Raw genomic sequence first — 26,540 nt, 5'->3', positions numbered from 1 at the left:
TACTGTACCAGCTAGTGAGTTAATAGGTCATTACAAACAGTCCCAACATTAGGCTAGGTTTAAAATGATGGGATGCTAGGCAGAGCAGCTTGAAGGGCCAGAAGGGCTTGTTCCACCCTGCATCTCCAAATAAGCAAGTAAATAAATAAATCTTGTGACAATTTGTAGATGTCTACATTTACATGAATATAAACCTTAACAGTTCATGTGTATCAGAACCAGAGCTTGGAAGAAAATTGCTTGCTTTTGAACATTGAAACAAGTATTATTATTTAATGCTCTTCAGATTTTAGATGATTTGACTTGAATGTTACCCTAAGCTGCAGATCTAATTGTTAGTTTCTTTAAATACAATAGTTTTAATTATAAATTCCAATCATACCTATGGCTGGAAATGAATGAAGTGATAGTGGATGTGTTGTTGTGATTCACTAATCTACAATACCACCTGGATTCCTGAGTTGTTCCATGAGACCATATGACATAGGAATAGAAAACTGAAAATGCAATTCCATTGTGCAAGATAACATTGTGCAAGTAAACCATTGGTCAGTTAGCTTAACATCTATCATTAGGGAAAGTGCTGGAAATCTGTTTTTAGTGATGTAATGGTGAGACATTTAGAAAAGCACAAAACAATCAGTGTCAGTAAGGGTTTTTGAAAGTAATGTTCAATAAATTTTCCAACATTGTTTGAGGATGCTGGGAGGTTTTGTTAAACATACAGGTAAAGGCAGATGTAATGTTTGTACTTCCACAATACATTCAATAAGATGCAACATAAAAGATAACTGCATCACCATTTCATTTTACAGCGAAAAGCTATTGCCAGATTTTTGTAGGACGAGCCAATTCTTTCTATATTTATTACAACCAGTTGTGATATAAAACTTTTTCAGTGGAGTAAGGTAAAATTGAAAGTTGTACTGTAATGGTGTTGGACTTGCCGATCACAGAGTTCTAAACTCAAACGAAGATCTTGAGCCCTATCGGATATAAATAGCCTTGGGTACTCTCGGTAAAGGGAGATTATACTGTAACTACCCAATCTTCAAAGAATAGTTCACTTTCCTGTTTATTCTCCATGGCGAGTTTAGCTGTCAATACCCACTATTTGAGTGGTGGGTTCCCTCTCCCTACCAAGGAGAAGATACTTCCAGCTAACAAAGTAGTTTAAGACATAGTTCATTTACTTACAGAGATACACATTTAACTCCAAACAACATTATTAAAACACATCTAAAACTCACAGATGGTTTATATCTTAAACACTTTGAAATTGCAATCCATTTCTAAAACACAAAGGATTTCAAAAACACAGGTATAATTCTTATAAATTAAAAAGACATACCAAAAGTGCAGACAAATGAATCATTTGTCATCGAAATCGAGCCAGAGGAATGGTTTCTAGTTCACCCTGTGTTTCTTTTATTCTTCTTGATGTTCCTTACCCCATTCCTAATAAGTCTGAAATGTTTTCTATATCTATACAATTTCTTAGCCACCAGGGTGACTTATATACACATATATATTTTCTCAGATACCATTTTTATACAAAAGGTCTAAAAGCTGCTTGCTGACATAGTTCCAGCTATCTACAATTAATCCTGTAAAACTGACTTCTCTGAGTACATAAAACTCCCAACTTATCAGTTATTGATATGCTAAGTGGTTGTTTACATCTGGTCTGCAGGCTTCCTGGAACTAAGCAACTTAGTCAGCGTTGTCTGTTTTGAAACAAGCCAAATTAAGTAACCCATTGTCTGCTACTGCACCTCTTTGAGAGGCAAGACAGGATGTTATGAGCCAGCGGGTCTAAGGCTCCAGAGAGCTTGTTTGCAAAGCTGTCTATAGATCGTTGTTTATTTTAACTTTGAACTGCTTTCCATTTCCATTTTAAGAACTGAATACTGGCTCCGGTTTATGACCAGAAGCTAAACAAAGCATAGAAGTGGAAGTTTATTTACAACTGTCTGCTCTTGACAAGTGGCAACTGCTATGTTTAGAATGCAAGCTTTGCAAAGAAAAACAAACAAGGAGACCACTGGCCCAAGAAGCAAATTTTCATCACAATGCATTTTTAAAAATGAATGCAGAGATTTGCGGTAGAAGTGAAAGAACACAATTCTGTTGTAACAAAGCTGCTAGCCACCAGTATCATTGCATTGATATGCCGGCACTTGGTGTCAGTGGCAGGCTATGAGCACATCACTGTGAACAGCATGGCTGGGTATGGATTTACATTTCCTAGACATGTTGCCAATAAATTGTTGTCTCATAACATCCCAATACAAAATCTTAAGGCTCTAATGTTATCTCATTGGGCATGCTCGAACGAATTATTCCAACAAGCTAAGCCAACTGTCAAAACTATCAAGGTCTTTCAATATCTTTAACACTGTGCCAGGCATTAAAAAAAAATTGGAAAAAAAAACAAAGAAGGAAAGAATTAAAAATCTTACAATGATAACATTTCCTTAAAATAAGAATTAAAACATTTAGCAAAATTTTAAAAAGTATGTAACTTTATATTGTGGTGCCACAGTGGAATAGTGATTAGTGCGACACTACCACATTAGAACATTAGATCATTAGAAAGTTTTTGACAAGAACAGGAAATTCAGCCCAACAAAGCTTGCCAAGTTCGTATTCACATAGTGTGTTGAAATAACTATCGAGTTTAGATTTGGAAGTCTCTAAGGTACTCCTCTCAACTACACAACTAGGTAGTTTTTTCCCTGTGTCTACAACTCATGGGGTAAAGAAATGCTTGCTACTGTTATTCTGAAATTTCCTCTTAACCAGTCTCCACCTATGGTCCCATGTCCTTGTTGATGGATTAATTCTGAAGTAGTAGCTGGCATCCACATTACTTATACCATTAATGATTTTGAACACTTCTGTCATGTCTCCTCTCATTCTACATCTATTTAGACTAAAAAGATTTAATTCTTTCAATCTTTCTTCATAGCTCATACCCTGCAGTCTAGTTGCCCTTCTCGGGACTCTCTCCAGTGCCTTCAAATCTCTAGCACAATATAGAAACCAAAATAGTACACAGTATTCAAGGTGTGGTCTCACAAGTATGACTATGACTATGACATTATACAGCCCAACATTCTCTTAGCCTTCCTGATTGCTTCTGTGCATTGTCTAGATGTTGGTAGTGATGAGTCTACCAGGATGCCCAAATCCTTCTCAATCAATACACTTTCTAACTCAAGACTCCCCATTGTATATTTCTATCTAATATTTCTACTTCCTATATGTAATACTTTACATTCACATACATTAAAGTTTATCTGCCCACATCTGGATTTCGTTTAAATCTAACTGCATTGATTCTGCAGCCTGAATGTTATCAGCCTGTCGCCCTAATTTTGAGTCATCAGCAAACCTTACTAGTTTATTTGCTATCTGCTTATCCAAATCATTAAGGTAAATCAATTATAGCTCAAGGCGTCAGGGGAGTTCGGAGTCCATTTCTGACGCCATCTGTAAGGAGTCTGTACATCCTCCCTGTGGAATGTATGGGTTTTGCCTGCATGCTCCGGTTTCCTCCCACAGTCCAAAGATACACCGGTTAGTAGGTTATTTGGTCCTTGTAAATTGCCCTGTGATTAGGTTCAGGTTAAGTTGGGGGACGCTGGGTGCCATGGCTTGAAGGGCCAGCAGGACCTTCACTGTGTCTCTAAATAGATAAATCTCTTCAATACGTCACAACCATTCCTCTTGATTCGACTAATTGGACTTGCTGTTGCTGTGCCAGATTTAACCTGCCTCAGGTTTAGGCAGTAAATTCCCTATTATGACTGTTAGGCATTAACAGGAAGTTCACTGTATTCATGGGTGCACTGTTGGGCAGCTGCCAACTAACAGTCAGCCATCACTGAGTTACTTCCAGTGAAGATGTAGGAAGCACTCAATGGGTCAAGCAGCATCATTGGGCAGCATTTTGGTCGAGGACCCGTTGAAACAAGTGGAAAAGTCATGGAACAAATATGTTAAGTTGGAGAGAGGGATAGAAGTGGAGACAACTGACAGGATATCTGTGAAAGGATGTAGATAAGAGCCAAGGTATTAATTTCCTTAAAAACTGGCAGTCCATACAGAAAGAAAAGCTAGTAACAAAGTGAAATGTTACTATATCCACATGATAGACGGGTGTACATGGAGAGAGGAAGGTAGAAGGGAGAAGGAAGGGAGGGGAAGGGGGAAAGGGGGAAAGGGGAAAAGGAGGGGAGGGGGAAGTGGGAAAGGAGGAGAATGGGGGTGTGGGAAAGGAGGAGAATGGGGGTGTGGGAAAGGGAGGAGTGAAAGAGAGGGAGAGGGAAAGGGGAAAGGGAAAAGGAAGAGAGAGGGAAAGGAAAGGGGAAAGGGAGATGGAGTGGGGGGAAGAGTGAGAAAACAAGTTAATATAAAACTGATTTGTTATCTTTTACTTACCAGGTAGTCAGGAAATGAGGTGACAAAGATAAGTAAATCAGAGTGGGCGTTTGACAAAGAATTAGTTATAAGTGAATGGAGATTCATATTTGCTCTGTGGATTGAACAGAGATGTTCTACAGAGCAGTGAACCAATATGCATTTTCCTTCTCCGATATAGAGACAACATCATGAGAAATGAATACAAAGTTGGAAGCAATGCAAGTGATTATCCTTACAATCAATTGTAAAGGATTGTTTGCGTCCATGGATGGTGACAAGGGAAATGGTGTCAACAACATGTGCACACTGAATAATTTCTTCAATAAAAACCATATAAGTAAACTATTTCTAAAATCTGCAGACAAATCATTGCAAACTCCACATTGTCAACACCATCCGCACTGAAAACCGGAAAAGGAAATGTGATTGTGTACAGTTGTGAAATACACTGAACATGCCAACGAGGTACAGGGTGATAACCTTTTGTGCGCAGTTTTAATTCCTTTGTGCACTGGTAGCAAAAGATGTGCGTGTGCTCACACCTTTGAGGGTACATTGACTGGAAGGTGAGGGGTGAGAGCAGAACATGAGAAACAGAGGAGATGCGGTTGAGGCCCTTATGGAAAGGTAAGGTTGAGAATAAAATAAGATATCTTAAAGGAAGTGTCATCATCGGAACAGATGCATCAGAGCTGGAATATTAAGGAAATAGGAATGGAATTCTTATTACAAGTTGGGGGATAGGTCGGAAGAGCTGTAGTCAGGGTAACTGGTGGATTTTATTGAAAATCAGTGGGCTCTTATTTTGTTCTGAATTTCCAATATTTTCAGTTTTATGCTTGAAGTTAATGAGGAATGAAAAACCTGGGAGATCTTGAACAGAAAATTGAAAATGATTTTTTTTTCTGTAAATTACTCATCAATGTGTGATTTCTTTTAGGAAATATTCGAAGAATGGGTGAAAGTGTGTCTAAAAAGTTTGATATGTGCCTTAGCATCCCACAAGTTGTTCGCAAGTCAGCTTCCTCCATAGAAACATAGAAAATAGGTGCAGGAGTAGGCCATTCGACCCTTCGAGCCTACACCGCCATTCAGTACGATCATGGCTGATCATCCAACTCAGAACCCTGTACCTGCCTTCTCTCCATACCCCCTGATCCCTTTAGCCACAAGGGCCATATCTAACTCCCTCTTAAATATAGCCAATGAACTGGCCTCAACTGTTTCCTGTGGCAGAGAATTCCACGGATTCACCACTCTCTGTGTGAAGAAGTTTTTCCTAATCTCAGTCCTAAAAGGCTCCCCCTTTATCCTCAAACTGTGACCCCTCGTTCTGGACTGCCCCAACATCGGGAACAATCTTCCTGCATCTAGCCTGTCCAATCCCTTTAGGATTTTATACATTTCAATAAGATCCCCCCTCAATCTTCTAAATTCCAGAGAGTACAAGCCTAGTCGATGCAGTCTTTCATCATATGAAAGTCCTGCCATCCCAGGAATCCATCTGGTGAACCTTCTTTATACTCCCTCTATGGCAAGAATGTCTTTCCTCAGATTAGGGGACCAAAACTGCACACAATACTCCAGGTGTGGTCTCACCAAGGCCTTGTACAACTGCAGTAGTACCTCCCCGCTCCTGGACTCGAATCCTCTTGCTATGAATGCCAGCATACCATTTGCCTTTTAGGTAGTCTGAATCGACTAGATTCAGACTACCTAAATTAGGTATTTGAACCTCTTAACTTCCTTCTGCAAATATAAGTATTATTATTCTTTGTCTCTATTAAGCAGAGTCTTTCTAAGTTTTAGTACTTACCCATCCATAGGGCATTGCATTTAATGCTTAGCCCTCTATCATTATGCTCCAACACTTAGAATGGTATCACTCTTGAACTACAGATTCAAATCTTCTCCACTCATCCCAATTATTCATCTGTTACAAATGGAGTGGGTGCATATTGTTGGGATAACTTGTTCCTAAAGATGTGTTCCGACTTGTGAGTTAATGGGTGTTAACTATATAAATTTAAAACACTTAGGTGAAAACCACAAGACATGGATGCAGAATGAGGCCGTTTGTCCCATTGAGTTTGCTCTGGCCTTCCAAGAAACTACGTTCATAATTTGGCAGAGTCCATAATTTAAGAATATGGTAGATTAAGTAGGTCTTTTAAAGTAATTACAATATGTAAACCTTGAGGGCTGTAGAAAGAAATGAGGAGTGTGGAAAGTGAGATGCTACTGACATTTCAATCTACATACTACTTACTTGACTGTTTTTAGTTTATCACAAAATCTGTAAATGTCAGATCTCATAATAGTAACTAATTTTAACATTTCCCAAGATCTAATTCATCCCTGAAACCAGATCATTATCTAGAACTGAGCTTATCATCACACACCTATAGGTAGAACTCCTCCAATTGCACATATTGTATGAATTCAGGCACAAAGTCCAGGATTCGTCATAATTTTAATCTTAACCATTAATATTCACAGATAGAAGATTCTTCAAAGCTCTCTGATGTTTACTCCCCAATGCTTAATGTGCATGAAGCTGATAACATGAATTTGTTAAATATCTTATCTAGATGCAGCTTCTCAATTATCCAGGCTCTTTGATTTATTGGCTCAAATAACCATATTTTATTCCCCAAGTTCTCAGCAATTGTCAACAAATCCCTCAGTTTTGAAAAAAAAAACAGCCTCATAATCTGCCAAAAAAATTAGTTGATAAAATAGGGATAACTTCAGACATCAAAATTAGCAGCATCGTATAAGTTTTTTTAAGTATGTTAAAATTAAAAGAGAAATGAGGGTGGATATAGGACTACTAGAAAAATGAGGTGTAGGCACGTGGCCAAGTGGTTAAGACATTCGACTAGCGATCTGAAGGTTGTGAGTTCGAGCCCCAGCTGAGGCAGCGTGTTGTGTCCTTGAGCAAGGCACTTAACCACACAGTGCTCTGCGACGACACTGGTGCCAAGCTGTATCGGCCCTTGTCCTTCCCTTGGACAACATCGGTGTTCTGGAGAGGGGAGACTTGCAGCATGGGCAACTGCTGGTCTTCCATACAACCTTGCTCAGGCCTGCGCCCTGGAGAGTGAAGACTTTCCAGATGCAGATCCATGGACTCGCAAGACTAATGGATGCCTTAAATAAGAAAAATGAGGCAGGAGGAATAATAACGGGGAATGAGGAGATGGCTGATGAACTAAATGAGTATTTTGCATCAGTCTTCACTGTGAAAGACACTATCAGTATGCCTGATGTTGTAGTGTGTGAAGGAAGAGAAGTGGGTGCTGTTACTGTTACAAGAGAGAAGATGCTCAAAAAGCTCAAAGACTTAAAGGTACGTAAGTCACTCGGACCAGATGAACTGCACCCTAGAGTTCTGAAAGAGGTAGAGTTAGAGATTGTGGTGCTATCAGAAATGATCTTTCAAAAATCATTGGACTCTGGCATGGTGCCAGAGGACTGGAATTGCAAATGTTACTCCATTCTTTAAGAAAGCAGGGAGGCAGCAGAAAGGAATTATAGACAAGCTAGCCTGACCTCAGTGTTTGGGAAGATGTTAGAGTCAATTGTTAAGGATGAGGTGATGGGGTACTTAGTGACGTAGGATAAGATAGCAGAAGTCAGCATGGTTTCCTTCAGGGAAAATCCTGCCTGATGAACTTGTTGGAATTCTTTGAGGAGATTTAAAGGGAATGCAGTGGATGTTGAATATTTGGACTTCCAGAATGCCTTTGACAAGGTGCCATACCTGAGGCTGCTTACCAAGTAAAGAACCCGTGGTATTACAGGGAAGTTACTAGCATGGTTAAAGCACTAGCTGATTGGTAGGAGGCAGCGAGTGGGAATAAAAGGATCCTTTTCTGGTTGGCTGCCAGGGATTAGTGGTGTTCCGCAGGGGTCGGTGGTGGGACCACTTCTTTTTATGCTATATATAAATGATATAGATGATGGAATAGATGGCTTGGTTGCCAAATTTGCAGATGATATGAAGATTAGTGGAGGAGCTGGTAGTGTTCAGGAAAGAGGTAGGATGCAGAAGGACTTAAGATAGATTAGGAGAATGGGCAAGAAAGTGGCAAACGAAATACAATGTTGGAAAATGCATGGTCATGCACTTTGGTAGTAGAAATAAACGCACAGACCATTTTCTAAATGGGGAGAAAATCCAGGAACCTGAGATGCAAGGGGACTTGGGAGTCCTTGTGCAGAACACCCTGAAGGTTAGCTTGCTGGTTGAGTTGGTACTGAGGAAGGCAAATGCCATGTTAGCGTTAATTTCAAAAGGTCTAGAATACAAGAGCAAGGATGTGATGCTGAGGCTTTATAAGGCACTGGTGAGGCCTCACCTTGAGTATTATGAACAGTTTGGGCCCCTCATCTCAGAAAAGATGTGCTGGCATTGGAGAAGGTCCAGAGCAGGTTCACAAGGATGATTCCAGGAATGAAAGGGCTATCATACAAGGAATGTTTGATGTTTCTGGGTTTGTACTTGCTGTAATTCAGAAGAATGAGGGGGGATCCCATTGAAACCTTTCGAATGTTGACAGGCCTAGACAGAGTAGATGTGGAAAGGATGTTTCCCATGGTGGGAGGGTCGATGACGAGAGGAGACAGCTTCAGGATAGAGGGGCACCCTTTCAAAACAGAAACGCAGAGAAATTTCTTTAGCCAAAAGGTGGTGTACAGTATTTGTGAAATCTGGTGCCACGTGCAGCTGTGGAGGCCAGGTTGTTGGGTGTATTTGGGGCAGGGGTTTTTAAGTTCTTAATTGGACATGGCATCAAAGGTTATGGGCTGAAGGCCAGGAACTGGGGTTGAGGAGGAGAAAAAAAGGATCAGCCATGATTAAATGGCGGAGCATACTTGATAGGCCAGATGGCCTAATTCTGCTCCTATGTCTTATAGTCTTATGGGCTTATTTTAACTTAGGTCGGAGCAACACATTTTTGAGGCTGTGATGTATTTGGAACAAATTTGTATTTTTATAGTTTTTTATTGCCAGTATATATCACTTGCTGCCACGCGAATTTCTATACTCACCTCTTGTGATGTGTTTTCCTACTGTCAGAAAGATAATGGATTGCGATTGATTTATAAGTGAATGAATGTGTGGCTTTGTGCAACAAAAAAATTGACCAAATAATAGCATAGTGGTCAGCATGATGCTGTTACATCTCGGGGTGTCTGGAGTTCAATTCCCACACTGTCTGGAAGGAGTTTCTACATTCTCACTGTGACAGTGTGGGCTTCTTCTAGGTGCTCCAGTTTCCTCTCACAGTCCGAAGACACACTGGTTAGTAAATTGTCCTGTGATTAGGCTAGTGTTAAACAGGTGGGATGTTGGGTAGTGCAGTTCATTGGGCTGAAAGACCTATTCTGGGCTGTTTGTCTAAATAAATATTATTGGTGTTCCTAAAAAGCCTAGGTTTCATGTTAGCTGAGAGATTTCAAATAAAATTTGACTCTCCCTTATTTTAATTAACACTATTAAAACTAAGAGTCATATTAACCTGGAAAGTTGGCAGCATTGTTACTATTTTGTACACCACAAAAAGTTGTTTTAAATAGAAGTCAGGAAAGGTGTATAACTGGCAACCCACCACCTCCTGTATTCTCCACTGAAAAAATTTAAGAGAAACTACTCTATTGTAATTTTGAAGTCTTCAATTTGAAGCACTCAGGAGCTGTAACAATCTGCAGAAACTCCTCAATTAATTTTTGCAATATTTCTTAAACTACTTGTATAGCTTTTAAAGCTTTTTTCAAAATACTTCTGTTAATTTTTAGCATTGACAATGTTGGGTACTCAGAAATAGGTTGTAATTGGATTGGTCAGAATACACAGAATTCTGAATATTGCACAGAATACCCTATCAATTTTTACAGTGCAGTTGAAAAGAAATGCTCTATCATGTACAGTAGATGATCTGTTTTTGCTAATATCCCACATCAGCCAATGTTAAATGTCTTAACCATATATTAAAGACACTATTTGTACATTACAGCAAAGCCAGAGCAGGAATATGTGACAGGGGCTTAGTTTATGAATGCTGTAATTAACATAATTATGAGTCAGAGCAAAGCAGAGTGCTGGCAGTCCTTTGCTTACAAGGCAACAAGGGAGTTGTAATGAGGAAAATCTCCAGTCCTCTCCTGCTCCATCCATTTAGAAAGTTTTATAATTCCCCAATGATATATTTCCACATATCTGAAAGTCTAGTTACACAAGTAGTAATTCTGCACTGGAATCTGTTGTATTACAAACAACATTATTTCAAACCTATGATCTCTTAGACTATGTCGACAGTTTAAATAGGCATTCTGAATTAATATGTTCTGTTTCCTAAGTTATCTTGCCCATTTCTCTTCTATAAATTTAACAAGCTTAGAGCCCCAGGCTTTTTTATTCTCTCCGTAGCTCTCAGAAGGCCTTTCTTAACTATTTCTAAATGACTTTGATGATCAATATCATTAGACACAATTGAAAAACTTAAAAAAAAATCAAAAATGATTGGAAGGGGACATCACAATGTTTCTCATTCCCCTGCCAAATTAGTTGCAACCCTCCCAAACAACTCAAGCAAACCTGCCAGCAAAGACATTGGTCCCTCTCAGGTTCAGGTGTGACCTAGCCCTTTAGCACAGGTTGTACCTTCCCTTTAAGAGATCCCAATGATCCAGAAATCTGAACCCCCGCCCTCTGCTCCAGTTCCTCAGCAAAGCATGTCATTGGTGCCAATATGTACTAAGACTTCTGACTGCTCACCCTCCCCCTTCAGAATGCTGTGGACCCGATCTGAGACATCTCTGAGTCAGGCACCTGGGAGGCAACATACCAGCCAGGTGTCTCTTTTACATACACAGAATCTTGTCTCTGTTCCTCTCACTATGGAATCCCCCATAACTACTGCAGTCCTCTTCACCTCCCTTCTCTTCTGAGCCACAGCGCCAGACTCGGTGCCAGAGACCCAGTCGCTGTGGCTCCCCCCAGTAGGCCATTCCCCATAACAGTATCCGAACGGAAGATTGAGGGGGACAACCACAGGGGTGCTCTGTACTGGTTACCTGTTTCCCTTTCTGCACCTCCCACTGGAGGGTATTCTAAGGGACCAGATATATAGGTGTTTGGCTGGACATGGACTAATTAGCGATAGTCAGCAAGGCTTCATGCATGGTAGGTCATGTGTAACCAATCTTATAAAGATTTTCAAGAAAGTTACCAGAAAAACTGATGAAGGCAAGGCAGTGGATGTTGCCTGCCTGAGCTTTAGTGAGGCACTTGACAAGGTCCCACATGGGAGGGTGGTCAAGAAGGTTCAGTCGCTCGACATTCAAGATGAGGTGGTAAATTGGATTAGACATTGGCTTTGTGGGAGAAGCCAGAGAATGGTCGTAGAGGGTTGCCTCTCTGACTGAAGGCTTGCAGCTAGTGGTATGCCACAGGGATTGGTGCTGGGTCCTTTGTTATTTGTCATCTATATCAATGATCTGGATGATAATGTGGTTAAGTAGATCAGCAATTTTGCAGATGACACCAAGACTGGGGGTGTAGTGGACAGTGAGGAAGGCTATCATCATTTAACTCAGCTGGAAATGGGCTGAAAAATGGCAGATCAAAATTAATGCAAGTGCCAGGTTTTGCACTTCAGTAGGGCCAACTAGGGTAGGTCTTACACAGTGAACAGTAGGACACTAAGGAGTGTAGTGGAACAAAGGGATCTGGGAATACAAGTATATAATTCGATGTAAGTGACATCACAGGTAGATAGGGTCATAAAGAAAGCTTTTGGTATATTGTCCTTCATCAATCAATATACTGGGTACAGAAGATGGAAAGTTATGCTGAAGTTGATTAAGGCGTTGGTGAGGCCTAACTTGGAGTATTGTGTGCAGTTTTGGTCACCTACCTATAGGAAAGATGTAAACAAGGTTGAAAGAGTACAGAGAGAACTTACAAGGACGTTGCCGGGTGTGGAGGACCTGAGTTATGAGGAAAAATTGAATAGGTTAGGACTGTATTCTTTAGAACATAGAAGTTTACAGGAGATTTGATAGAGGCATACAAAATTATGAGGAGTGGAGAAAGGGTAAATGCAATCAAGCTTTTTCCCACTGAGGTTAGGTGGGACTATAACCAGAGGTCATAGCTTAAGGGAGAAAGTTAAGAAGTTTAAGGGAACATGAGGGGAAACTTCTTCACTCAGAGGGCCATGAGAGTGTGGAATCAGCTTCCAGCACAAGTGGTCCATGTGAACTCGATGTCCAAACTTAAGAGAAGCTGGGTAGGTACATGGATAGTAGGAATATAGAGGGCTTTGGGCCTGCTACAGATCGATGGGAGTAGGCAGTCTAAATGGTACTGGCATGGACTTGATGGGTTGAAGGATCTGTTTCTGTGCTGTACCTCTCTACAACTCCATGACAGTCAGCCAGCTATCTGCTTCCTGCAACCTCGGGATGACAATTTCCCTGTAGCTCCTATCTACCACCTCCCAGTCTCCTGTATGAGCCAAATATCCCGGAGCTGCAGCTCCACCTCCTCAACATGGTCTCTGAGGAGTTGCAACTTGGTGTTCCTAGTGCAGATGTGGATACCCAGGAGACTGGATGTCTCCCAGAGTTCCTGCATTTGACATAAAGAATACAACTAAGCTCCTGCAGCCATTCTCACTGCAGTAACAGCACCCTAACGGATGAGGAATGAAAGATAAAGAAGAAACTTGCTAGATACTTACCTCACCCAATCCAGATGAGCCGAAGTCAAAGCCCTCCCACTCTAACACTGGTCCACTTAACCAATGACTGCTCTGCTTGTTCCTACGTTATTTTTATTTGCCTTTGTCAATGAAACCCATTCACTGATTGGGCACAGTTCAAATTCTGAAAAATGCCACAAAATGCTGCTTTTTAAACCTTCAATCTTGGACCAGTGCGAACTCGTCTCTCTCACGCTCCCATTCATTGACTGGGCGCAGTCCAAACTCTGAAATCTGCTGCAAAGTTCTGATTGTTTAATCTTCAATCGTGGGCCTGTGTAAAATTGCCCCTTCTTCTTGCTGTCCCTGTTCACTGATAGGGTGCAGTTCAAAGTCCAAAAACTGCCATGAAGTGCTGTTTTTTAAATCTTCAATTGTAGACCTGTGTGAAGTCGCCTCTTCTCCTTGTTATCATTCACTGATTAGAAATCAATACTATATACTGAATTCTGAATTACTCTCACCAGCCCAACATTTGATGACTCCTGCAGGAGATGAGAAGAATGAAGGGAGATCTCATTGAAACCTACTGAATATCCAAAAACCTGTGTAGATGGATGTGGAGAGGATGTTTCCAATTGCGAGAGAGCCAAGGAATAAAGGGCTCAACCTGAGAATAGAAAGACTTCTCTTTGGAACAGAGATGAGGAGGATTTTCTTTAGCCAAAGGGTGGTGAATCTGTGGAATTCAATGCCACAGATGGACGTGGAGGCCTCAGTGGGAAAAAGCTTGATTAAATTTACCCTTTCTACACTCCTCATAATTTTGTATGCCTCTATTAAATCTCCTGTAATCATCTACGTTCTAAAGAACACAGTCCTAACCTATTCAATCTTTCCTCATAACTCAGGTCCTCCAGACCGGCAACATCCTTGTGGAGGCCAAGTCATTAGGTATGTTTAATACAGAGTTGATAGCTTCTTGATTAGTGCAGGCATCAAATGTTGTGGAGAGAAGACAGGAAAATGGAGTTGAGAGGGAAAATGAATCAACCATGATAGGAACAAAGATAATCTACAGCACATAACAGGCCCTTTGGCCCACAATTTTGTGCCGACCATGTAACTTACTCTAGAACCTGCCTAGAATTTCCCTACTGCATAGCCAGAGTCATGATTCCACATAGCCGTGATGGAATGGCCTAATTCCGTTTCTACATATTGTGGTCTAAAAATAATATAAATACATTAAAGCTAAACTTTCAGAAACTAATTGAGACTTAACATCAGTCAAAACAATGTTCTAAAACTATCAAATAATTTTATTCAAACTTTGTTGGCAACACTATTGAGCTGTTAAATCCATCAGCAACTTCTGGTACAGCTGACCGATCAGACATCATGTATCTGACTATCAGTTAATTATGTTACAACATCATCATCTGTCCTCCAGTAGGCTCTGTGTTTCAGCTCTGCCGTGGATGGTCACAAAACTCCACACTGATGTGTGTACTGCAGCTGCTGTCTGGAGCTGCCAGCCAGCCACCAATTTAATCAGTCCTGTTATATGTCATGATGAAATTTCTCCTCCAAAGTGCCAACTCTAAATGGGCACAATACTTTTTCTCATCACTTTGCACAGCAGTTGACTTCTGAATTTAATTTCACAGGCTAAATTGAAATTCATTTGGATTTTAATATAGTATGGGTACATAAAAATGCACACATTCACTCTCAATCATATTTTAGATGTTTTCCAATGCAAATTACTTTAAGAGAAGTAAACAGGAAAATAAAATATTGGAGATATATCACTAACACAAGGGGTTCCACAGATGCTGGAAATCTGGAAGAACACACACACACACACACACACACACACAAAATGCTGGAGGAACACAGCAGATCAGGCAGCATCTATGAAGGGAAATAAACAGTCAACGTTTCAGGCTGAAACCCTTCATCAGGAGCTATGTCACTTCAAATTCTCGTTCCTCACAAAAAAGAATTCTGATCCTCAAGATAAATAGTAGTTAAATTTCAAATAAAACCTTGAGTGTTTATCTAGCAATGAGATTTCGTAGCATCAAAAGAATACACAATTAAAATTGAGTAAAAGAATTATTCCTCAGGTGAACGCTTGCAAGTGTACAATCTGAAGTACATGACATAGTGTTCATTTCTGATGAATAACATCCCCTGAAATAACAGCAGAGCAGAGAGATTGCTTGCATATGATTACATGGAATTTTAAGAGGTTACAATTCCTGTTGGTTCTGGTGGAAATTTGATAATTTTTTACCTGATTCGGGAGAGCTAAAGGAACTAGTGAAACAATGCCATTCACTGAAATAGTTCAAAAGCTGTGTATGTGCTTCTTATAGAGCGATGAAATGACTGTTGCACGGAAGGTGCCAACCAGTTAGTCCCATTCCACCGCCCTTTCTCCAAAGCCCTACTCTTTCTTCTTTAAGTATTTATCTAACTGTAAGTTAGTTTTACATTTCTCCTAACTTCCCCTTCAACAGCACATTCTAACCCATAACATTGGATAAATAAAACTTTCCTTTGAGTTCTTTTATCAATTGCCTTCTATACATAGCATTCGCTTGCCAACCTTTCTGGTGGAAACAATTTCTTTCTATTAATAATATTCAGTTTTAAATATCTCTATTAAAATTCCCCTTAACTTTTCTCTTAGTCCAAAGTCTTGGAAATTCTTTTGTTGATACCTTTCACAAATTGAGTGATGCCTAGAAATGGAATCACAGTTCTCCAGCTGAGACCAACTTGTGATTTATATAAAAAAAATCAACATTACTTCTTTATATTTTTGGTCTAAGTAGCTGGATACTCATTTTTATGGTTTGTATTTAAAAATGCTCATTGTCCCCGCTTTTTTGCGGTAAGAAACAGTAGATGATAGAGTTTCTGTTAACATTGCTTCTTAAACAGAACAGAACACTGAAGGTAAATGTGGGTTATGGACTAATAGCACCCATCACCAGAGCAAATTTAAAAGCAGGAGCTTTTTCAAATATCAATATTGTTTATAACAAATTAAACTCAACAACTAGAGATACTAAATAGTTCACCTGTATGATTAGGGAATGATCCTAATCCAAACCATCAGATCAGGTATCAAAGTTATAATCTGACTGATTTCACCCTCCATTAACTAGCTTTATCCTGCTGGGGAATGAGTAGGTGAGGATAAAACAACCCTTTGTTGTTTCTGGCTTAAAAGAATTAGTGAAATTTTTCATTAATCCTCATGGAACTCAAATCCCATTTCTAATTGTAAGCAAACTATTCCACTGTAGAATCAGTATTACGGGTTTACCAGCAAACAAAACAGATGATGTGACATACATTAATTGTATGTGTTACCTGAAGAAGAAGCCTCTCATCTCCAATAATTGCTGCTTTATTCCAATCTATGATCTCTGAAAATGGCAACTCCCATCCATTACTCAGTAATACCGGGATACATGCAGCCTGAAACAAAGGATGTTGAAAACTATAAACAAGTTACTTCACACATCAGAAACAAATAATCATAACAGATTTTGAAGGCCTGGTGAGATAATTTATTTCTATATTTGTTATTGCATGATTGTCTGGAAAGATCAGGATTATAAAGCTGTAAAGGAAGAGGGCAAATGCTTCTTTCTACCTTAAGTAAACAAAAATCATCCATTTCTTGAAGAGCTTATTTAAGATCAAAGATTAAAAGATTTAAGATTGGTGTAAGTGATTGAAGCGGGGCTAGCATATTAATGTTGACAAATACAGGAAAAATATGGTTCTTTGTGGGAATGGGTCCTGCTCTCAGGCTCTCACGACTGGTCGCTATTTGATATACCAAGGACGCAGCCTAGAAGACTAGTGCGCCTTCGGAGTTTCGGGGTTTAGTGGCTCTGGAGGCGGGCAGACTCGAGGTTGGTGCCCCTGCAGGAAATCAGTGTGTCGTGGGAGTACAAGGAAGATTGAAAGCAGCAAGCCGGCTGATGGCTGTGTGCCCAGAGACCAGAGTGCTTTGGGCACAGAGCTCGAAAAAACCAAGCAACGGACTTTTAACATCGTAAATCAGCGAGTTGTTTTGGTTATGTCTCCCCTCTCATTTGGATCGGGACTACAGAGTGTCATGGGAGCTGAATTCTAAAGGAAGGTAGTTTTTTCAAAAACTTCTTCGAGTGCAAGAAGGACGAGACTGTGCAGGCGCGTGACGTCAACAGGACCGCGCGGAGAGTTTAAAAAGGCAGGTTGCTGCCAACGGCTCTCTTTTGGATCGGGACTACAGAGCGTCGTGGGAGCTGAATTCTGAAGGAAGGCAGTTTTTTTTAAAAACTTCTTCGAGTGCAAGAAGGGCGAGACTGCGCAGGTGCGAGATGTCAACAGGACCGCGCGGAGATTTAAAAAATGAGACCACCCTATACAGCGGGCAGCGGAGTGAGTGGGAGCAGAGTGTAGGGCTTTGGCTTCAACGGGCTTCGGCGGTAAACGGGAAGAGGCGAGAGCGAAGCACCAACTATTTTTTTTTTCTCTTCCCCCCACCCCCTTCGCAGATCGGCCCGGACAGACAGGAACAGCAGGGCTCTCACAGCTAATGGTACTAGCTAACGGTTTAAAAAGTTCGTCTGTTTGGCAAGGTAAGTGGGTGAGTAGACTTATTTTTCCTGTTTCATTCCTGTAGAATTAGATAGCATGCCTGCAGGGTTAGTGCTTTCTTCAGGGTGTCAGATGTGGGAATCCTGGGAGACCTCCAGCCTCCCTGATGGCCACAACTGCGCCAGGTGCACCGAGATGCAGCTCCTCCGAGACCATGTTAGGGATCTGAAGCTGCAGCTTGATGACCTACTGCTTATTAGGGAAAGTGAAGAGGTGATAGACAGGAGCTACAGGGAGGTAGTCATCCCTAGGCTACAGGGGTCAGAAAACTGGGTCACTGTCAAGAGAGGGAAGGGAAATGCCCAGATAGTGGAGAGCACACCTGTGGCTGTCCCCCTCAGCAACAAATATCTTGTTTTGGATGCTGTTGAGTGGGATGACCTGACAGGGGACACCCACGGTGACTGGGTGTCTAGCACTGAGCCTGGCGCTGTTGTGCAGGAGAGAAGGAGGGTGAAGAGAAATGCGGTAGTCGTGGGGGATTCCATAGTCAGGGGAATGACAGGAGATTCTGTGAGCCTGATAGAGATACCCGCATGGTGTGTTGCCTCCCAGGTGCCAGGGTACGGGATCTCTCAGATCGGGTCCTGCATATTCTAAAGGGGGAGGGTGAGCAGCCAGTTGTCTTGGTACATGTTGGTACCAATGACATAGATAGGACAAAGGAGGAGGTCCTGAAGAGAGACTTCCAGGAGTTAGGAAGGAAGCTGAGAAGCAGGACATCCAGGGTAGTAATCTCGGGATTGCTACCTGTGCCACGTGCTAACGAGAGCAAGAATAGTCGGATCAGGCAGATGAATGCGTGGCTGAGAGACTGGTGTAGGGGGCAGGGCTTCAGATTCTTGGATAATTGAGATCTCTTCTGGGGGAAGTATGACCTGTTCAAAAAGGACAGGTTACACCTGAACCCGAAGGGGACCAATATCCTGGTGGGAAAGTTTAATAGAGCTGTTAGGGAGGGTTTAAACTAATTTGGCAGGGGGATGGGAACCGGAATGACAGAGCGGAGGAAGGGAAAAACAGAAATAAATCTAAGATAGTGAGCAGTAAAGATGTCAGGAAAGACAGGCAGGTGATGGGGCAAATTTGTAGCCATTGGGATAAGTTGCAGTGCAATAAAGTTGCAGTGAAATCAAAGTGAAAAGTATCAAAAACTGGTCTTAAGGTGTTGTACTTAAATGCACGCAGCATAAGGAATAAGGTGGATGATTTTGTCGTACAGCTACAGATTGGCAGGTATGATATTGTGGCCATCACTGAGACCTGGCTAAAGGATGCATGTCTCTGGGAGCTGAACATCCAAGGTTACACGCTGCATCAGAAGGATAGGAAGGTAGGCAGAGGGGGAGGCATGGCTTTATTGGTAAGAAATTATATTAAATCATTAGAAAGAGGTGATATAGGATTGGAGGGTGCAGAATCTTTATGGGTTGAGCTAAGAAATAGCACGGGTAAAAGGACCCTGATGGAAGTTATTTATAGGCCTCCAAACAGCTGCAGGGATGCAGACTACAAATTACAACTGGAAATAGGAAAGGCTTGTCAGAAGGGCAGTGTTATAACAATTGTGGGGGATTTTAACATGCGAGTGGATTGGGAAAATCAGGTCGGCACTGGATCCCAAGAGAGAGAATTTGTAGAATGTCTGTGAGATGGCTTTTTAGAACAGCTTGTTGTTGACCCCACTAGGGGATCGGCTGTACTGGATTGGGTATTGTGTAATGAACAAGAGGTGATTAGAGAGATTGAGGTGAAGGAACCCTTAGGAGGCAGTGATCATAACATGATTGAGTTCACTGTGAAATTTGAAAAAGAGAAGCCGAAATCTGATGTGTCGGTATTTCAGTGGAGTAAAGGAAATTACAGTGGCGTGAGAAAGGAACTGGCCAAAGTTGACTGGAAAGGGACACTGGCGGGAAAGACAGCAGAGCAGCAGTGGCTGGAGTTTATGCGAGAAATGAGGAAGGTGCAAGACAGGTATATTCCAAAAAAGAAGAAATTTTCGAGTGGAAAAGGATGCAACCGTGGTTGATAAGAGAAGTCAAAGCCAAAGTTAAAGCAAAGGAGAGGGCATACAAGGAAGCAAAAATTAGTGGGAAGACAGAGGATTGGGAAGTTTTTAAAACCTTACAAAAGGAAACAAAGAAGGTCATTAAGAAGGAAAAGATTAACTATGAAAGGAAGCCAGCAAATAATATCAAAGAGGATACTAAAAGCTTTTTCAAGTATATAAAGAGTAAAAGACAGCTGAGAATAGATAGAAAATGATGCTGGAGAAATTGCAATGGGAGATAAGGAGATGGCGGAGGAACTGAACGAGTATTTTGCATTAGTCTTCACTGAGGAAGACATCAGCAGTATACCAGACACTCAAGGGTGGCAAGGAAGAGAAGTGTGCGCAGTCACAATTACGACAAAGAAAGTACTCAGGAGGCTGAATAGTCTAAAGGTAGATAAATCTCCTGGACCAGTTGGAATGCACCCGCGTGTTCTGAAGGAAGTAGCTGTGGAGATTGCGGAGGCATTAGCAATGATCTTTCAAAAACCGATAGATTCTGGCATGGTTCCGGAGGACTGGAAGACTGCAATGTCTCTCTGCTATTTAAGAAGGAGGCAAGGAAGCAAAAAGGAAATTATAGACCTGTTAGCTTGACATCGGTGGTTGGGAAGTTGTTGGAGTCGATTGTCAAGGATGAGGTTACAGAGTACCTGGAGGCATATGACAAGATAGGCAGAACTCAGCATGGATTCCTTAAAGGAAAATCCTGCCTGACAAACCTATTACAATTTTTTGAGGAAATTACCAGTAGGCTAGACAAGGGAGATGCAGTGGATATTGTATATTTGGATTTTCAGAAGGCCTTTGACAAGGTGCCACACATGAGGCTACTTAACAAGATAAGAGCCCATGGAATTATGGGAAAGTTACATATGTGGATAGAGCGTTGGCTGATTGGCAGGAAACAGAGAGTGGGAATAAAGGGATCCTATTCTGGTTGGCTGCCGGTTACCAGTGGTGTTCCACAGGGGTCCGTGTTGGGGCCGCTTCTTCTTACATTGTACAGCAACGATTTGGATTATGGAATAGATGGCTTTGTGGCCAAGTTTGCTGACGATACGAAGATAGGTGGAGGGGCCGGTAGTGCTGAGGAAACAGAAAGTCTGCAGAGAGACTTGGATAGATTGGAAGAATGGGCAGAGAAGTGGCCAATGAAGTACAATGTTGGAAAGTGTATGGTTATGCACTTTGGCAGAAAAAATAAATGGGCAGACTATTATTTAAATGGGGAAAGAATTCAAAGTTCTGAGATGCAACGGGACTTGGGAGCCCTCGTACAGGATACCCTTAAAGTTAACCTCCAGGTTGAGTCAGTAGTGAAGAAGGCGAATGCAGTGTTGGCATTCATTTCTAGGGGAATAGAGTATAGGAGCAGGGATGTGATGTTGAGGCTCTATAAGGCGCTGGTGAGACCTCACCTGGAGTACTGTGGGCAGTTTTGGTCTCCTTATTTAAGAAAGGATGTGCTGACGTTGGAGAGGGTACAGAGAAGATTCACTAGAATGATTCCGGGAATGAGAGGGTTAACATATGAGGAACGATTGTCTGCTCTTGGACTGTATTCCTTGGAGTTTAGAAGAATGAGGGGAGACCTCATAGAAACATTTCGAATGTTGAAAGGCATGGACAGAGTGGATGTGGCAAAGTTGTTTCCCATGATGGGGGAGTCTAGTACGAGAGGGCATGACTTAAGGATTGAAGGGCGCCCATTCAGAACAGAAATGCGAAGAAATTTTTTTAGTCAGAGGATGGTGAATCTATGGAATTTGTTGCCACGGGCAGCAGTGGAGGCCAAGTCATTGGGTGTATTTAAGGCAGAGATTGATAGGTATCTGAGTAGCCAGGGCATCAAAGGTTATGGCGAGAAGGCGGGGGAGTGAGACTAAATGGGAGAATGGATCAGTTCATGATAAAATGGCAGAGCAGACTTGATGGGCCGAATGGCTGACTTCTGCTCCTTTGTCTTATGATCTTATGGTCTCTCGTTGTGAAATGGAGACATCTCTTTATCCCTTATTAGGGAGAGAAAGAGCCTGTGGTATGTCGAATTACCAGGTGAATGAGTAGTCTTTGGGTACTGCAAGTCTGTATCTTTACTGAGGCTTTGCTGCAACACTTGAGTGCTCGATGGGGGGGCGCTGATGCTCTTTTCTGCTGGTGGGGGGAGAAGGGATAGTTGCTTTGCTATTGCTTACGCGTAGGAGGAGCTAGGAGGGAGCTTTGGGGTTCTAACATTTAACGGTCATTCATTCTTTGCAGCACTCTTCTGTTTTCGTGGATGGTTGCGAAGCAGAAGAATTTCAGGATGTATTTTGTATAAATTTCTCTGACATCATACCTTTGAAACCTTTGAAAAAATAAACAGCCTGTATAAATCAGGGCACCGAGGGAAGAAAAAGAATGCGATTGAGAATGCAATATAGATAGAGACGTTAGAGATATTAAATAATGGGCAGATAAGTTCACAGAAATATTATAGCATTGTTTCTAGATTTAATGTCCTTAACTCTGGGACAGACATACAGGTATAATTGACATACTATTCAGTAGGAAAGCTGACAGTTTTGAAAATTGAGTGCTCAAAGGGTGTCAATAGTCATACGATTAATTAACTTAATAGTTTTGGCATATATAACAACTAGAAGCAAGCAATCAGTTTCAAGCCACTATCACAGCTTGGGACATTGGAATACAGTGTTCAATTCTGACACCATCTGTAAAGAGTTTGTACATTCTCCCCATAGGTTTCCTCCGAGTGCTTCAGTTTCCTTCCAAAGTCCAGCGATGTACTAGTTTGTAGGTTAATTAGTCATTGTAAATTGTTCTATGATTAGGCTAGGGTTAAATCAATGGGTAGCTGGCAGCACGGCTCAAAGGGCCAGAAGAATCTATTTTGCACTACACCTCTAAATAAAATAAATTACATTTTTAAGCCAAGGGAGTAGGACTGGTAACTTGATATGATTATCTGAAACTTACAACATTGAAACAAGTGAGTAAAAGAAAAATCAAAAAGTAACTTGCGATTTAGGAACCATGAAAGAAGCAAGATTGAGAAAAGAGATGAGATAAACAATATGGGATGCAAAGGAAAAGCACTGGAGGAGAAACAAGGGATATTGGGCAAGTTTGTCAGCATGTATTCTCAAACAAAGGCAATGCTTACTATTAACGGTGTCTGTTTAGAGTTAGAAGTGGATTGGTTGAAGTGATGGAGGAAAATAAGGCAAACATTTAAACTGCTATAAGCTATGTACACAACTTACACAAATCTCTGATTCAATACTTAGAACAGAGATGTTGTTAAACACCCTTTCTATACAGAAACCTGACAATTTTTGCCTCTTTTGTGTTTCCAGAGTGGGTGTGGTGGCTATCGAATTGAAGTTCAGAATTGATACCTTCAGGAGCAGAGAAATATGAAAGAGAATCGGAAGAATTTGAACAAAAACAAGTGTCTGTGAGACATTAAAAAGGACTGCAACCAAAAACAACAACAAAATTAATCGGAACAGATGTATTTTTGGAATTTTTTCTTGTTTCTTAAAGTCATGCATACATCAAAAGGATCAAAATTCTATTGCCATTTGAATCTATGAAAGAGATTGGAACTCTAAATCTAACAGGTTAGTATCTTTAAAGAGATTATATTCACACTATAATTATAATTGGAACTTATTGTTTAGCTTCTTGTCATAAATGGGAACCAGTCTTCAGTTCTTAATGTAAATGGCAAACAATAAAGAGTCCGTAGTTAAAAGGACAGCTTTGCAAACAAGCAGCGCTGTCTATAGAGATCTATAGAGCACAGGATACTGGACCACAGTTTGGAGCTGGTTGCAGTGTAAGACAATGGGATATGTTAATTGGGCTTGAATCAAACCAGATAACAAAGGCCAAGTTATTTAGTTCAAGGAAGCTTGCAATCCAGGTTGATGCTATCACTTTGCACATTATGTAGCTGATCTATTAATAGTTGAAAGATTTGTGCATTCAAAGAGTCAGCTTCACAGCATTAATTGTGGATATCTGGGAACTCAGTCTCCAGAAGCTTTTAGACCATTCGTATAAAATAGTATCTGAAAAAATATCACCTGCAAGTGAAGTCATCCAAACGGCAGACAAACGGTATGAATGTTAGAAGTCAGTCAGGCTTGTTAGGAATGGTCAAAGAACAGCAAGAAGAGTTGCAGAAAGATAGGATGACTAAAATCTATTCCTCTGCTTTTGATTTCTGTGATGGAAGAATTGCTCATCTGCAACTTGTTGGTATGTCTTTTAGCTTACAGGAATTGTACCTGTGCTTTGGAAATTCTTGCTGTTTTAGAAATTGCTTGTAAATTGGACATCTTTTATCAGGTAGATAACCTCTTCAAGATTTAAGTGTGTTTTAAAAGTTTTGTCCGGAATTAAATATAACGCCCTGGGAAAGGTTTCACTGCTAATGTAATGGTCTTTCTGTAGAAGCACTGCTAATGTGATGGTTTTTCTGTAGCAGCAGTGTTTGGGTTATGGCTAGAGATAACGGCTGTTTTGGAATGTGTGCCGTCCAATGAAGGGAGTGTTTTTTCTTGCTGTGTGCCTGAGACTGAGGTGATCTGGGTCTTTTGTTTGGTGGAAAATGGGGAGAGAAGATGTCAGAATGGAGAGGTCATAGACACCAGAAAGGAGTGGACTTGGAGTGTAGCCAGGAGTCAATGAAGACCGGGGGAATCGATGGAGGACCAGGGGAACTGAAACTGTGAGCCTCAACTTGTGCACATTCGACTGATTCATTAAAATGGTCCCTTTTCTTTTTGTTTTGCTTTACCAACCCTTTCGTCAAATTAAGAATTATAAAGCTAAGTTATTTAATTGCATATGGTGTTCTGTCTGTTACTTTGTGGTACTGATTTGTAACAGGGTGACACATCACACAGCATTCACACAAACAGGAGGTTTTGCACCTCAATCTCACATGTTTGGTGGGGCCAAAGATTGTCTTCCCCAGACTTACACAGACGACAGAACCTGAGGATCATAATTGTGGGGTCTTGTCTGGGATTAGTTTTGTTGGATGCTGTGTGATTGCCCTGAGCACTGAACCAGTGGGTTGTGTGTTTAAGTCAGTGCTAAGCTATTGACTGGTAAAGCGATTACGATCTGTGGGTACGGATGCTGCCAGGGTTAAGCGGTGGTGTGCATCCGGTACTGGTAATGAATGTGTGCATGCTGAGTGGGGTAGATATTTGTACTCCTGATGAATTGTTAATTCAACTTTTAGGTACTGTTAAAGCTGCAGGCAATGTTATGATTGTGGGGTGGAGATTTGATAAAATGGCGGGCACAGGCTGTTTTAGTTTAGACTAGCCAGCAGTGAAACTGCCCGGTACTATTGGGGCCCCAGGAGAGGGGGCGCCGTGGACTGTCCATATCGTCAGGAGGAGGAGAGTGTAGGGAAGCGGGCCAAATAGCAAGTCAAGACTCCCATAGCTGGGAGCGGAGACTTCAAAGACGGGGTTCTCTTGTTTCTGATTAGGGAGGGGAAGGAGTGGTCTGATTTGCAATGTCTAATGAATCCCCATCCCCTACTGTAGAGCGAAAATTCTGAGTTCGTATCTGCCCTTACCTCTGGTGAATAAGTAGAAAAATGCCCAGGTTCAAAGTCCCAGCTATGGTAGGCACTGCCTATTCTCAGGAACGAAGCCCACCCCTAAAGCGGGAAGAGGAGTATGACACTTGGGCGGGGCAGACCTCTCAGTTGTTAGATGAGTGGCTGTGCTCTGACGATGTGAGACAACAGTGATTGGTTGAAAGTTTGAGTGGGCGGGCTGCTGACGTAGTGAGAGCTGTAAAGCCACAGAACCCCCTTGCCACTTCTGTGACCTACTCGCAAGCACTACAGAAGGTGTTTGGTGCGATGAGAAGCCCAATGGAGCTCATGACAAGGTTTCAGGACATGTGTCAGGAGAAGGGGTCGAGGCTTTCTGCCTATATCTTTCAGCTGGAGAGGCAGCTAAATTGCTTGTGGCGCAAATGGGCCATTCAGACGGCTGAGGTGGATCAGTTAAGAATGGACCAAATAGCGAAAGGCGCCCTGTCCCAGAACCTGATTATTTGGGGTCTCCGAATGTCTCGTAAGATGTGCCCCCCCTCCTTCGTTTGTTGAGCTGATCAGAGAAGTACGAGAGGAGGAGAATATGCCAGAGGTGCGGGAGGCCTCTGACAGCAGGGTACAGTCCTAGGTAGTAGTCCCCTGCAGTGAAGTGACCACGGATAGCCTGCCCCAGGGAGTGGTGGAGGAGACTGTGACCGTGTTGAGAACTGAGATGTCCCAGGAGCTGATAGGGAGACAATTCCTTTAAGGAGACGGACTATGCGGAGGGCTGCTAGCAGCCGGTGTCACGTGCAAAGGGGAGCAGCTGTTATTGCCTGTTATAACTGTGGTGAAGAGGGACACCAGGCGGGAGTGTGAACGATGGAAAACCCCTCAGAGAGTGTGCCCCCCGGGTACCTAAGCAGAGAGGGTCATTGGGAAAATATAAAAGAGACCTAGTGAGTATCGGGGGGAGCACCCTAAAGCAAAAAAACATATTCCAGAAGGCTTAGTGGGGCCAAGCTCCAATGTATCACTACAGATAGGGTACTTATACTAGAGTTGTACTTGACACGGGTCCCAGGCCACTTTG

The 26,540-nt window shown here is 41.6% G+C and overlaps 1 protein-coding gene across 3 annotated transcripts in view; it reads right to left on the bottom strand.

Moving 5' to 3' along the window:
- The window catches only part of LOC140194040 (exostosin-1-like), a 517,224-nt gene that overhangs the window by 145,891 nt on the left and 344,793 nt on the right, over positions 1-26,540 (bottom strand). For all 3 annotated transcript variants that reach the window (XM_072251404.1, XM_072251403.1, XM_072251405.1), the window contains one exon: positions 16,533-16,640. In XM_072251404.1, the coding sequence (XP_072107505.1) occupies positions 16,533-16,640 (108 nt within the window). The remainder of the gene's footprint in view (positions 1-16,532; positions 16,641-26,540) is intronic.

Source organism: Mobula birostris, chromosome 2 (assembly GCF_030028105.1).
Source record: "Mobula birostris isolate sMobBir1 chromosome 2, sMobBir1.hap1, whole genome shotgun sequence".
Classification (NCBI taxonomy): domain Eukaryota; kingdom Metazoa; phylum Chordata; class Chondrichthyes; order Myliobatiformes; family Myliobatidae; genus Mobula; species Mobula birostris.
This window is presented reverse-complemented; position numbering and strand designations above follow the sequence as displayed.